Source organism: Saccharomyces kudriavzevii, assembly GCF_947243775.1.
Source record: "Saccharomyces kudriavzevii IFO 1802 strain IFO1802 genome assembly, chromosome: 15".
Classification (NCBI taxonomy): Eukaryota; Fungi; Ascomycota; class Saccharomycetes; order Saccharomycetales; family Saccharomycetaceae; genus Saccharomyces; species Saccharomyces kudriavzevii.
Window position 1 is genome coordinate 416,962 of NC_079286.1, and position 12,624 is coordinate 429,585.

General features: G+C 38.5%; 6 protein-coding genes and 1 non-coding gene across 7 annotated transcripts; 4 read left to right on the forward strand and 3 right to left on the reverse strand.

Moving 5' to 3' along the window:
* Window positions 1-122: 122 nt before the first annotated feature.
* Window positions 123-1,319, forward strand: SGT1 (co-chaperone SGT1; the record flags this gene model as incomplete). Its single annotated transcript, XM_056231234.1, has 1 exon — window positions 123-1,319. The coding sequence occupies one exon, from the start codon at window positions 123-125 to the stop codon at window positions 1,317-1,319; it is 1,197 nt and encodes a 398-aa protein (XP_056085074.1).
* Window positions 1,320-1,595: 276 nt separating this feature from the next.
* Window positions 1,596-4,253, reverse strand: ASE1 (Ase1p; the record flags this gene model as incomplete). The annotated part of the gene is made up of 1 exon (XM_056231235.1): window positions 1,596-4,253. One exon carries the CDS (start codon window positions 4,251-4,253, stop codon window positions 1,596-1,598), a length of 2,658 nt encoding a protein of 885 aa, XP_056085075.1.
* Window positions 4,254-7,140: 2,887 nt separating this feature from the next.
* On the forward strand, window positions 7,141-8,196 carry SKDI15G2110 (uncharacterized protein; the record flags this gene model as incomplete). The annotated part of the gene is made up of 1 exon (XM_056231237.1): window positions 7,141-8,196. The coding sequence occupies one exon, from the start codon at window positions 7,141-7,143 to the stop codon at window positions 8,194-8,196; it is 1,056 nt and encodes a 351-aa protein (XP_056085076.1).
* A 339-nt stretch (window positions 8,197-8,535) lies between these two features.
* Window positions 8,536-8,631, forward strand: Skdi_15.trna11K. The gene is made up of 2 exons: window positions 8,536-8,572; window positions 8,596-8,631. It is a non-coding gene; the product is annotated as a tRNA-Lys (tRNA).
* A 194-nt stretch (window positions 8,632-8,825) lies between these two features.
* LPL1 (putative hydrolase) lies at window positions 8,826-10,178 on the reverse strand (the record flags this gene model as incomplete). The annotated part of the gene is made up of 1 exon (XM_056231238.1): window positions 8,826-10,178. One exon carries the CDS (start codon window positions 10,176-10,178, stop codon window positions 8,826-8,828), a length of 1,353 nt encoding a protein of 450 aa, XP_056085077.1.
* A 123-nt stretch (window positions 10,179-10,301) lies between these two features.
* SLD7 (Sld7p) lies at window positions 10,302-11,075 on the reverse strand (the record flags this gene model as incomplete). Its single annotated transcript, XM_056231239.1, has 1 exon — window positions 10,302-11,075. The coding sequence occupies one exon, from the start codon at window positions 11,073-11,075 to the stop codon at window positions 10,302-10,304; it is 774 nt and encodes a 257-aa protein (XP_056085078.1).
* A 369-nt stretch (window positions 11,076-11,444) lies between these two features.
* On the forward strand, window positions 11,445-12,464 carry CKA2 (casein kinase 2 catalytic subunit CKA2; the record flags this gene model as incomplete). Its single annotated transcript, XM_056231240.1, has 1 exon — window positions 11,445-12,464. One exon carries the CDS (start codon window positions 11,445-11,447, stop codon window positions 12,462-12,464), a length of 1,020 nt encoding a protein of 339 aa, XP_056085079.1.
* Window positions 12,465-12,624: the final 160 nt, after the last annotated feature.

Here is a 12,624-nt window from a genome sequence, read left to right on the forward strand (position 1 = left end):
GTGGTGCATAATAAGAAGAATTCGTCCAACATTTACACTCTAATAAAAATCTCACGGCAGAGGAACAGTTTTTCGTCATTCTTAAGAAGCTGGAAAGTTAGTCGTTTGAGAAAGCAAAAAAAATGCCGGTTGAAAAAGATTTAAAAGTGGCCTACAAAACCCTCTACGATGACAAAGAACCGTTGAAGGCCCTTCACCTTTATGATGAAATTCTGAAGGATTGTCCCATAAACTTAACAGCTCTCATTTACAAAGCGGCATGTCTCGAAAAACTGTATTTTGGATTCTCTGATTGGCACAGCGATGCAACTATGGAAAATGCAAGAGTTCTCTTAGACAGGGCTTTAACAACGGCCGAAGGTAGAGGTGATCGGTCGAAAATTGCTCTTGTTAACTTTCGCTATTTTGTTCATTTCTTCAATAACAAGCGTTACGAACAAGCACATGCATATTTTAAGAAAGCCAAACAATTTGGTTATGTTGATGATACCCTTCCTTTGTGGGAAAGTCGTCTAGAGACTAAATTGAAGAAAAAAAGCAAAGCGCAAAAGAGGCCAACTGTCAAGGATATAATTTCGCCAGTGAAAGGTTTTGAAGATAATAAAGGACACGACTTTCCTCTCCATAACAGCCATATTTTTTCCTCTGGAAGTGAGGCTGCTTCGCAAAAATTACCTGAATTTAGAGCCGACTGGTACCAATCCAGCACCTCAGTTACCATATCTCTATTTACTGCTAATCTTCCTGATTCTAAAGACAAGGTTAATATAGAAATTTCCCCAAAAGATAGAAGAACACTATCAGTATCCTACAAAGTACCGAAAACCGGTTCTGAATTTCAATACAATGCCAAACTTTTGCACGAGATAAACTTACAACCAGCCTCATTTAATATTTTTTCAAAAAAACTGGAAATTACTGTAAGCAAAGTAGATAATGTACAATGGAAGAGTTTAGAAGGGGATACTTCAACGGTAACTTCAAAGTCACCTGAGCTAAGTCATAATGCGGATCCTTCTACATGTAACTTGGGAGCGGAACCAAGCTCCAAAGAGAAACTATCTTATCCATCGTCTTCCAAAAAAAAAATAGATTGGTCTAACCTTGATATCGATGAAGACGCTGATGAAGAAGATGCGGGATCAGCAGATGCTTTCTTCCAAAAAATTTACGCCGGAGCGGATCCAGACACTAAAAGAGCTATGATGAAGTCTTTCATAGAAAGCAACGGTACTTCACTGAGTACAGACTGGGATGATGTATCTAAGAAGACGGTCAAAACCTCACCGCCAGAAGGTATGGAACCTAGGCATTGGTGAACAATCGTTTATATATACATAAGAGTTATATATGTGATAAAGTGATAGTAATGATACATTTTTGGTTTAGACTAGCCAACCTGAGTATTTACTTGGAATGCCTATATGATTATATTGAATATTACAAATTATATTACGTCCATCGTGAGTATTTTACCCATACTGTGGGGTAGCAGGAGATGAGGGGGAAACAAAATATGTTGAGAAGTAAAACGGACCTGAATGCAAAAAAAGAAAAAACCGAATTTCAATGCGAGGCGAATACGCTCAAGTTCACTAGATATCTGTGAAGGAGATCCCATTCAACTTCGATACCTGCTCGTTTTTCCATGTTATAAAATCTTTATCATTCTCATCTTCCATCATGCTGGTATCGTCAAATCCACTTTCAAGATCTTTTTGTTGAATATTCAGCTGAAACTTACCTTCTGGCGACATTAAAAGTTTGTACACGCTGTGCTCAGGCTCCTTGTAGGGGCTGCTCGTTTTTTTTGAGTAATCCTTTGGTGAGCTTTTTCTCTCCGGGCTATTTGTATTCTCTTTACCGGTGCTGGCAGCCGGTCTTTTAAGAAGCTCCATAGCCTTCTCTTTGGTTAACTGAGGGATGTGACTGCCTTTGGTGTCGACTTTATTCAATGAAATCGGGAATAATTGGCGTGGTTTTACTGGACATTCGTTTTGCGCATAGCTTAGCATAGGCGATGATGTAAAATCATATGATTTACCTCTGTTCAAGGGAGGTTTTTTTAGGTTTCCTTTGGAATTTCTAGATATCACGGTAGGCGGCAGTAATTTGGTATCTCTTCTTTTCGGGCTAGATAACCTTGTTGTCCCTTGCATACGTCGAGGAAGCGAATTCTCTTGAGATGATCTATTATGAGGAAACTGATTCATTGTAGTTTTTGAAGGCGTTTTATGAGTTATCTTGATGGTGTTTAAATCTAAATCAACTGGTATCCTGATGGATTTTTGAGTCAACTTAGAAGTGGCTTTCGTAATTTTATTGTTCTTGTCCATCGCACTCTTTCCTTTTTTCGACCTCTGCATTCTAACTCTACATCTTGGATATTTTGCCTCTATCTCTTGTTGTTGAATGTCAATTGCCTCCGTAAGAAGTTTATCCTTGTACATGAAGGGTTGATCGAATAGTCTATCGGCCTCTTCTAGTTTAATTCTTAAATCGTTGATGATTCGAGGAAAGTGCCTGGTTATTCTTTTTCTCATTTTTTCTTCAGTTAGTAAAATCTTATGAGAATTTCTGGATAAAAGCCTAGAAGAGTCTTTTGAGCTTCTTTCCAAAAATTCTTGATCTTTTTGCAAAGATTCAAAATCGGACATTAGTTTCAAGATTGGTTTATAAAGTACTAATTTGTCCTCTAGTCTCTTTAGCTCACTTTCACAAGTTTCTAGAAGAAGCTCATCTTCCTGTAAAGTTGTAGCATCTCCTCTCAATTCCTCGAATATAATGATGAAACTAGATCGACTTGCTTCTGGATACTGCAGCGTGTCCCATAATTCCCTAATTTTATCCCAGGAGTCTGATATAAGTTTTTTGATTAACTTTTTCTTCATTGTTTCTAGCCGTGTTACTTCTTTAGAGATTCTGTCCAACGTTTCGGTAGATAGACTAGAGTTATTTTGCATGAAAGCTCCGACATATTCTTGAGGAATTCTCAGTCTTCCCCAAAGCTTTTTGCATTGTTCCATCAAAAGATTTTTTTGGTGGGTTCTTTCACAATGAATAGATTCCATCTTTTCTGCTGCTATATCGATTTTGCACATTATTTCTCTGTCTACAGGATGAAAAGTTGGTAAATCCGATATGAGACTTTTTTCCTCTCCGTAAGATCTCAAATCTCTCTCAAAATTTTCATTTACTACTGTTGAGAGCGGAATTTCGAGTTCCTCAGATATGGAAAAAATAGTGTTCTTTTTTATAAGTATGCTTTCAAGCCTCCTCTCATATTCCTCCTTGTAAATTTTTATGATCTCATTCATGTGTATCACAGAGTCTTCATTAATAGTTTTAAATGCTGACCCCTTTAAAATATCATCTCTGTTATCTTTGATAAATTTCATGGACAGATTGATATTGTCTTTAGTATTTCCTATCTGTACCAGATATGTGGTTAATATGGCCAGTTCTGGAAAGGCTGTAATAGTTTTGCTATCTCCTTCCGTCAATCCTGGAAGATCTTCTTTCACGCACTCTATAAGTTGTTTTAAAGTAATAAGTGATTTCAAATAGCTGTGTAATTGGGGTAGAAAATTTCCCAAAACAAAGTTTTTTGCAGTATCTAGTGCAGCCTTCTTGCTCAACAGTGAGAGTGGCTTCTTAGGTGATTGTGGCACAGTTTTACTCTCTTGTAATAAAATTGCATTTCTAATGTATAAATCGGGAATAGTTTTTATTCCACTAGGGTCATTAATTCTTTCCAGGATGTTATTCAGAATGTCTTGGTCGATTCCATTTTCCACGGATAATCTTTTCAATTCTTCGTCAGCTTGTTCAAAAAACTGCTTTATAGAATCAGATATAGTGGTGAATATGAGCTTTTCTTTATTGATAATTTCTGAATTAGAATATCCAATATTTTGATATATGACATTGAGGTTCTCCAGTAGCCTTTCCAAGTCTTTTGAAATGAGATTGAAATTTTCCTTATACATATTATCTACCATACTATGAGTTCCATTATCTAGATCCAAAAATTGGTGATTAGTGGACACATTTTTCAAGGGAGAACCGAAATCTCTAATACGGACTGGAGTTAACTTCATGAATTCTCTGGAGTTTGAATGATTCACCATAGTTGATACAGTTAGCGGCGTTGCTAAGGAAGGGTTCATATGCGGTATAATTGTAGTGGACCCGAAATTCTCGCTATTGCTCCTCGATTGAGTAGATAAAGGGGAAGAAGTTGCTGTCTCCATTTCAACATCAAAGGTAGAAAACTCAAAATGAAAGTTTTGAATTTCAATGCCAGAATGGTATGTTTAATGGTGGAAGAAAATAGACCACGAAGAGAATCAAATTAGTTCTTCAGGCAGTTATTGTCGGTTTCAACTGTCTATTCGTGTCCGCAGGTTAGCTGTTGTTCTATATGAGAGCCTGGTCTTCGTCATCCATAATATTTTTGTATTTGTTTCCTTTTAAAGATGCATAAGTTTATTTACTTTTTTCCTAATTAGGAAAGACTACATGGGCAAAGAAAATCACCTCAAACGATTCATTTGAGGTGGTTATGAACAAGAATATACAATAGCATAAATTTAACAGCTTGCTTTATGTTCATAATTACCAGTGCCGATTTTAGCCTAGAAAAAAACTTATCAGAGTAACACAACTCTCTATACTTTTTTTATGTTCTATGACCAACATATATTAATTTATACTTTTCTCATTGAAATAAAATTGACCTTTCTTGAATATTTTTTATTCTTTGAACTAAACGTAAACTTTAAGAGAGCGAAATCATAACAATGTGCGCCCTTCATATATGACGCAAAATGACAGGGAATCTTAATGAAGTGAAACACAAGGGTTGATAATGTAATAGGACCGATGAATGGCAACCTATAGAAGGAAGATGAAAACATTCATAATATTATGTAGAATTGCTGACTATCTTTCCGTGGATTCGTATATTTTATCCTCGTTTTATACGTCATCATCCTCTAGTTCTATTGTATTATCAATTCTTGCACTTTAGCTTCCATCTGACAGTTTAAATCTCCTTTCACTACTTTTATAATTTGCGTCATCTTTCGTACGCCGCATATGATAATCCCTTAGCGACATAAATGAATGCATCAATTTGTTGAACTAGCAATTGATGGATGGTTGACCACACCCACACACACACACCAAAATACTCGAGCGACGATAACAATGAATGGAAAAAAAAAACTCCAAATTATATGCTCCAGTCACCGCCTATGCTTTAATTGCGGAAAACCAGGCCACTTCTCTAGAATGTGTCCGCTGAAACACCGCAGTAAGGGGAATCTTGGCAACAGTGCGAGTTCTCCCTATCACACAACTCTATTCTCTATAAGAATCAGATGATTTCGAGTTGGAGAACTTTACAGACTGCACGAATACACGTCTCACAGAATATATAAAAATAAGAAAAAATAACAATAGTAACATGGAAGCTTACGGGTTTTTCAACCAAGTAACAAGATTGCTATTGATACTTTTTCACCTTAGACAATTCTCTGCATGTGTCCTGAGCGCAAAGCCACTGGTCTCTTATGACGGTCAGGTGTCTTTTAGGCATTGGTATGACGACGCTGCCCCATGGACCATAATAGCAAAGTGTATAGAGAATACGACGTCCGCTAAAGCTATAGTTGACAGGCATGGTGATGAGCCGTTGGCTGGGTACTCTATCTGGCTCGACACCGGCAGTGCTGAGAAGGATGAGGTAGATAAGGGAATTACCGACAACATAACATATTGCATAGGAAATAAGACGGATATAGCTTTCCTGACAACCGATAGTCATAATGTATACGCCATAGCTGGTGCCTATGACACCGATGAGGAATACAATCAACATTACCAGTTTTTCGGTCACGGCTATCCCGAGAATTATGATAAGGATTATGAGAGTTATGGTGACCCTGGTAGCGATAATGTGTCAGTAGATACTTTATATTCGAGGGGCAACGATAATTGGCCAGACAAGATGCTGCCAAATCAACAGGCTCGTTGGGAGTATTATGTGATAGGCAGGCTTTATAACAATTATAACTACAAAGGTTTTAGGTATTAGCACGAGGGATTTGAGTGTGGCAGGTGTAACAGCATAAGTGGCGCACTACCTAAGTCATTTAGACTGGAAAACCTTGCTGACTATGAGACAGATAAAGTACTGAGTCGTTTGAAAGAGAAAAAACTAATCGCAAAAATAGATAAGTGTAACTTTGACCAGGAATCTGTGCACTTTTTAGGCCAAACTGGTTCCAAATATGGCATTAAGCCACTGCAAGAGAAATGCGAAGCAATTAGAAAAATGGAAATAAAGAAGGAGATTAAGAGCGTACAACGCTTCTTAGGAATGTGCAATTTCTACAGAAGGTTCATCCCTAACTGTAATCAAATTGCTCAACCACTAGTGAACTTCCCATCACAAAGGGAACATTGGTCTAAAAGATAAGAGGAAGCAATAGAAAATCTTAAGAAGGCGTTGAGCTCCGCACCACTATTAACCCCACGTACCACTGGAGATAACTACAGACTAACAACAGACGCCAGTATGCGGGGACTAGGCGCCGTACTAGAAAAAAATATTAGATAACAAGGTGTTGGGTGTGGTTAGTTATTTTAGTAAAACTCTCCAAGGTCCACAAAAGAACTACCCACCGGGAGAATTAGAACTGTTGGCCATCATGCAAGCACTCGAACACTTTCGGTACCTGTTACATGACCACCACTTCATTCTCAGAACAGACCACATCTCATTACTACCCCTTCAGAACAAAAAGGAGCCGTCCCGACGAATCGCTACATGGCTTGCAGAACTAAGTGAGTACGATTTCGAGCTATCATACTTGAAAGGATCAGAGAATGTAGTTGCTGTCCCACTATTCCGACAACAATTAACGCACTGACAACGGAGGAACTGGACCAGAAAGTTGGAAAACGTTATACAATAGAGACGCTTGGTGTAGCGCCATATTAATCGGACTGGAATGATGTACAGAAGAGGACATAAAAGATGTCGACAAAGCTTTGTACAGAAAATATAGGAAGAAGTGGGAACTCTCAAAACAATTCCGAACATCCTACTCAGTAACCGAGAACGGATTACTAATGTACCAAGATCGTTTCTGTGTACCCAGGATAATTAGAAGTTCAATACTAAGGACCTTCCATGATTCCCAACTGTTTGGCGATCATTTTGGCATCAACACTACCTTACTGAAAATCGAGTCGAGATGCTTCTGGCCCCATCTTAGCGCGAGCGTTAAAGAATATGTGAGCACATGTGTGAATTGCCAACTAATGAAACAACACAGACCGCACAACCGAGGGTTATTACACTCATCTCCTATCGCTGAGGGTCATTGGAACAAAATTACCCTAGATTTCCTGACAGGAATCCCTGAATCGTTTTCAAAGAAAAATATGATCCTTGTTGTAGTTGATAGGTTTTCGAAAAGGGCGCATTTTATCCCGTGCCAGAAAACAATAGGTGCTCCAAACGTTATAGACGTCTTGTTTCGGTATGTATTTTGTTACCACGGATTCCCCAACGTTTTAACGTCAGGCAGAGACATTCGTTTCCTGAACACGACATATAAAGAATTGGCCAAGAGACTGGGCATTGAACTAGCGATGTCAAGCAGTAACCACCCAGCCACAGATGGGCAATCTGAACGTGTTATACAGGTCTTACGCAGACTATTGAGATCATACTGCCACCTTAAACTTCATAGTTGGGACAGAACATTACCCATGCTAGAATATTGTTACAATAGTACACCGAAACACTCACCTTTCGAAGTAGACCTAGGCTTCATGCCTAACCAACCAAAACTAAATCCCAGTAATGAATTAGACGCGAAGAACACTTCAACGGTCGAATTAACTAAAAAACTAAATGCCATTGACGTTGAATTTCGAGAAATGTTGCAGGAAGCAGCTGTTACAAACGAGGAAAAGCGCAACCCAGGTCGCAAGGAGATAATCCTGAAACCAGGCGACTACGTACTAGTACATCGAGTCGCTTACTTCACCAAAGGAGAGTATTGGAAAACACAACCAATATATTTAGGCCCTTCCAAGGTCGTTAAACGCATTCACGACAAATGCGTACGAAGTAGACCTACCAGCAGTAAGGAAAACTCACCGTGTTTTAAACATTGAATGGTTAAAGCCGTTCAAAGAAAAAAAAGACCGATATATAATGGAGAAACCACGATCGCAGGATGAACTAATACATAGGTTAGCGGAAATTACGTCAGTTATCGGATACACTGACGATAAGCAGACGTTGTACTGTCAAATGACGGACGTGGACCCCCGCATTACCGTTGAGGTACCGGTACACATTTTCGAAAGATTACCTCTATCTAGAAAACAAGCAGTTTTAAAAAACTTCAAGCAATTACTACAAAGTTTCCAGAGAGAGAAGGAAGATGTCGTGGCTGTTACTATTAACGTGAGCTATCCAGTTCCAACCATGACATCTTCCCGGAGAACTCATCCTTGTTAGCTCAGTTGGTAGAGCGTTCGGCTTTTAAGCATTTATGCTTAGGCAAGGATACCGAAATGTCAGGGGTTCGAGCCCCCTATGAGGAGTTCTTTAATTTTTTGCCCTTCAATTAACGATTGAGTGCCACATTACATTGATCTTATCTGCTACATCTCCCGCAAGAATATATGAACAGGATTATGAATCGAACATTCATTAATTTTCATGAAAATTTTATTTCTTGATGACAAAAATGACTCTTTTAATACATACGTATGTGACGTTTCTATCAGTCTGGAACTCAATCGGTATTTTGCATCAAATATGCTAATAACTGTCCCGTAAACTCGACACACGCGATTCCAGTAGCTGCCGTATCCTCATCCATACCTCTACGAGCCACAATAACTCCATGTGCATTTACAGCTTTTATGTATATTGGGACTCTAATCCATTGTAACCTATTCAAATTCCTTAAAATAGTATTTCTGCTCTCATCAAAAGGCAATTTTTTGAACCCGGATTTCCAAACACCGTCATTTATAGTGGAGTATTTCTGTATGAATTCTTTCCAGGGTAGTTCTTCTTCGTTTACAAGGCTGGCATTACTTGCCTCATTATCCGCATCCATGTCTAAAGTCGAATTCATAATAGAACCATAGGCATCTGTAACATATCCCTTCAGTTGTTCTGTCAGTCCTAATCTTCCTCTAACTTCGTTGTGAAGTACGCCATTTGAGAGCATTTTACGGTACTTACAAGTAACAATGTAACTATAAGCAGTTCCTAAACAATTTATGATTAGAACCGTCGGGAAAATGAAAATTGTAACAACTAACATCAAAAGAATAGTGCGGCCCCACTTCTTATAGACGTTAGTTGGTTTGACGGGTGCATGACTTTTAACGTTTAAGGCATTTAGGTCAACAATCTTGGGTAATATTCCTCTATAATCCGACCCCGGTATTTTTTCCTCGAAGGTGTACTTCAATTTATTATCAAAATCAATAAACGGATCACAATTCGTGATAAACGCCGTATAGAAGGCTACTGTACGATCGTTTTTAACATTCGCAAAGGCTACTCTCCATTTGAATAGTGAAAGTGCTTCGAAATACTCGTCTTGGCTCAATTTAACCAGTATATCGTTACTGGAATTTGTAATGAACAATTCCCTGCCACTCTTACCTAATATGGTAGACCCAAACGCCCTCAGAGTGGCATATAACACACTTTTATATGTAATGTCCATGGGATTGTAAAACTCAACTCCCAAATGGGGTGTTGCCATAGTAATAAACAACTGGGGCTCAATATCCTCAAAGAGTTCTTTGAACTCAGTTAACATCTTACCAATCATGAACCTGGCCACTAACCCTCCTTGCGAATACCCCATTACGCTGATTTTTGTAATTTTCCCGTCTTCATAGTCTCGGATAAACTCACAAACTTCAATCAATGTCCTGTATCCAATAATTTCAATACCGTCAAATGTCTTAAACATGGCATTCTCCTTTGGTAAAAAGTATACCATATCATCCTCGGCCTTGTCCTTTTTTAATGTAGTGGAAAGCATTGCCCTCATGGACTCCATATGCTTATAGTTACCCCATAACCCATGAATCAGGACAAACAGGTGTTTTTCAGAAGACATTTGAAGATTTGCACAATAGTCTTGAGTGATTGCACGATATTTTTAATCCTCAGAGGAATCAAGAGTTGCCACCCTTAGTACCTTTTTTTTATATAGATCCTATGAACAGGAAATCCCCGTTGATCATGATTTGGTAAACAGCTTCAGCAAGGTTTCCACCGTCTCCTGCAATGACTCGAATGAGACGTCTTCACCTGATCCCATCGAAATGCGCTTTAATTCATCTCTGTGTGTGAATTCAGCCGCATCAAATGTTGTCTTGTATAACTTTTGAAAGTCTGCAGTGGAATTAGGAATGCCTCGAAGTCGAAGGCCACCTAAAATCAGCTTGGATAATGTTTCACTGAACAGGAGGCGCTTATCGTTAATGTGGACGTTGCGATACACTTTAGTTTTCGTTCCAATCTTTCTTTGTTGAGATTGCTGTATAATTATATCAATACTACCTTCTTTCGACACGGACGCCCTTGTTTTGCCAATCTCTTGTTTCAATTTCGAAACTTGGTTATCAAACTCATGTTTCATTGTTAGGTCAATCTGGAAGCAGTTTAATTCTGCATTCTCTCGGTATATGACTAAATATACAGACTCCTGTGACCGCTGATCATTCCTGTCGGTGAGTTCAATGACAATCCCTCTACTTGCATTTCTTAATTTTGTTTTGAAATACGCCTGTGTGGTTGCACTAGTACTATAACATCTACAGGTGTTCATATCTTTGAAGCGAATCCACAAAGGGAGCTTTCCAAGATCAACATATCGGACAAATTGTCCCCTCCACTCTGGAATTGATTTACTGACCACGGGCTGGTTACCCCAAAGCTGGACATCTCTGATGGTCAAACCGTCCTGTTTTCCACTAAGAGTAAAATTCAATGTGCATAATTTCTGTGACATCAAAATCCTGATATTTTTTGGCAAGAACTACCCGCTTTCAAGGCGGCTTACTGTTTTTACTTCGTTGAATTAGCTCTTTTCAATACTTCTAGGAAAAAAAATTCCTTGTGTAGCCCGTTTTTTCGCCCGAGTTTGGCAAACAAGCAGACGATCGAAAAATTTCCAACGATCTTATCTGGGTGAAAGCAATAAAAATCAGAATAAGGCAGCGCCACTCTTTTAACTCAAGTTGGAAAATCACCGGTGTACGTATTTTGTTGGCGTGTGTATGATTGCCGGAGGATAATAACTTACTAGAAGAACATCACAGAATTGTAAGGTCACGGAAATAGAAGGAACAACAAAGCTAAAAAGAGAAGAGAAAACAAAATGCCATTACCTCCGTCAACATTAAACCAGAAATCCAATAGAGTCTACTCTGTGGCCAGAGTGTACAAAAATGCTTGCGAGGAGAGACCCCAAGAGTACTGGGATTACGAACAAGGGGTGACTATTGATTGGGGAAAGATTTCCAATTACGAAATTATCAATAAAATTGGAAGAGGGAAGTACTCCGAAGTGTTCAGCGGTAGATGTACCGTAAACAACCAGAAATGTGTCATTAAGGTCTTAAAGCCAGTTAAAATGAAAAAAATTTATAGAGAATTAAAAATCCTAACTAATTTGACAGGTGGTCCCAATGTTGTTGGCCTTTATGATATAGTACAAGATGCGGACTCCAAAATACCTGCTTTGATCTTTGAAGAAATCAAAAATGTCGATTTCAGAACTCTTTATCCGACTTTCAAACTTCCTGACATTCAATATTACTTCACCCAATTATTGATCGCATTAGATTACTGCCATTCCATGGGCATAATGCACAGAGATGTAAAGCCTCAAAATGTCATGATCGATCCTACGGAACGTAAGTTAAGACTAATCGACTGGGGCCTAGCGGAGTTTTACCATCCGGGTGTAGATTATAATGTTCGTGTCGCTTCACGCTATCACAAGGGACCAGAACTACTAGTAAACTTGAACCAATATGACTATTCCCTAGACTTGTGGTCAGTAGGATGTATGCTAGCAGCTATTGTTTTCAAAAAGGAACCATTTTTCAAAGGATCTTCAAATCCAGATCAACTGGTAAAGATTGCCACAGTACTGGGAACCAAGGAACTCTTAGGTTATTTGGGCAAGTACGGCTTGCATTTACCATCTGAATATGACAATATTATGAGAGACTTCACCAAAAAAGCATGGACTCACTTCATCACTTCTGAAACCAAACTGGCTGTTCCCGAGGTGGTCGATTTAATCGACAATTTGTTAAGATATGACCATCAAGAAAGACTAACAGCAAAGGAAGCGATGGACCATAAGTTTTTCAAAGCCAACTATGAATAACCGGATGACACTCCTCTCAAAAAAGCAATTTCTCTTCCGTCACTGTTTTCCATTGAAAAAGAACGTTTTTTCCCTCTTGTAGTTTTAATATTAGAGAATATCCTTAATGTGAATATTAAAGTTGCAGGCTATATTTAAAAATTAATGTAGATTATTATAT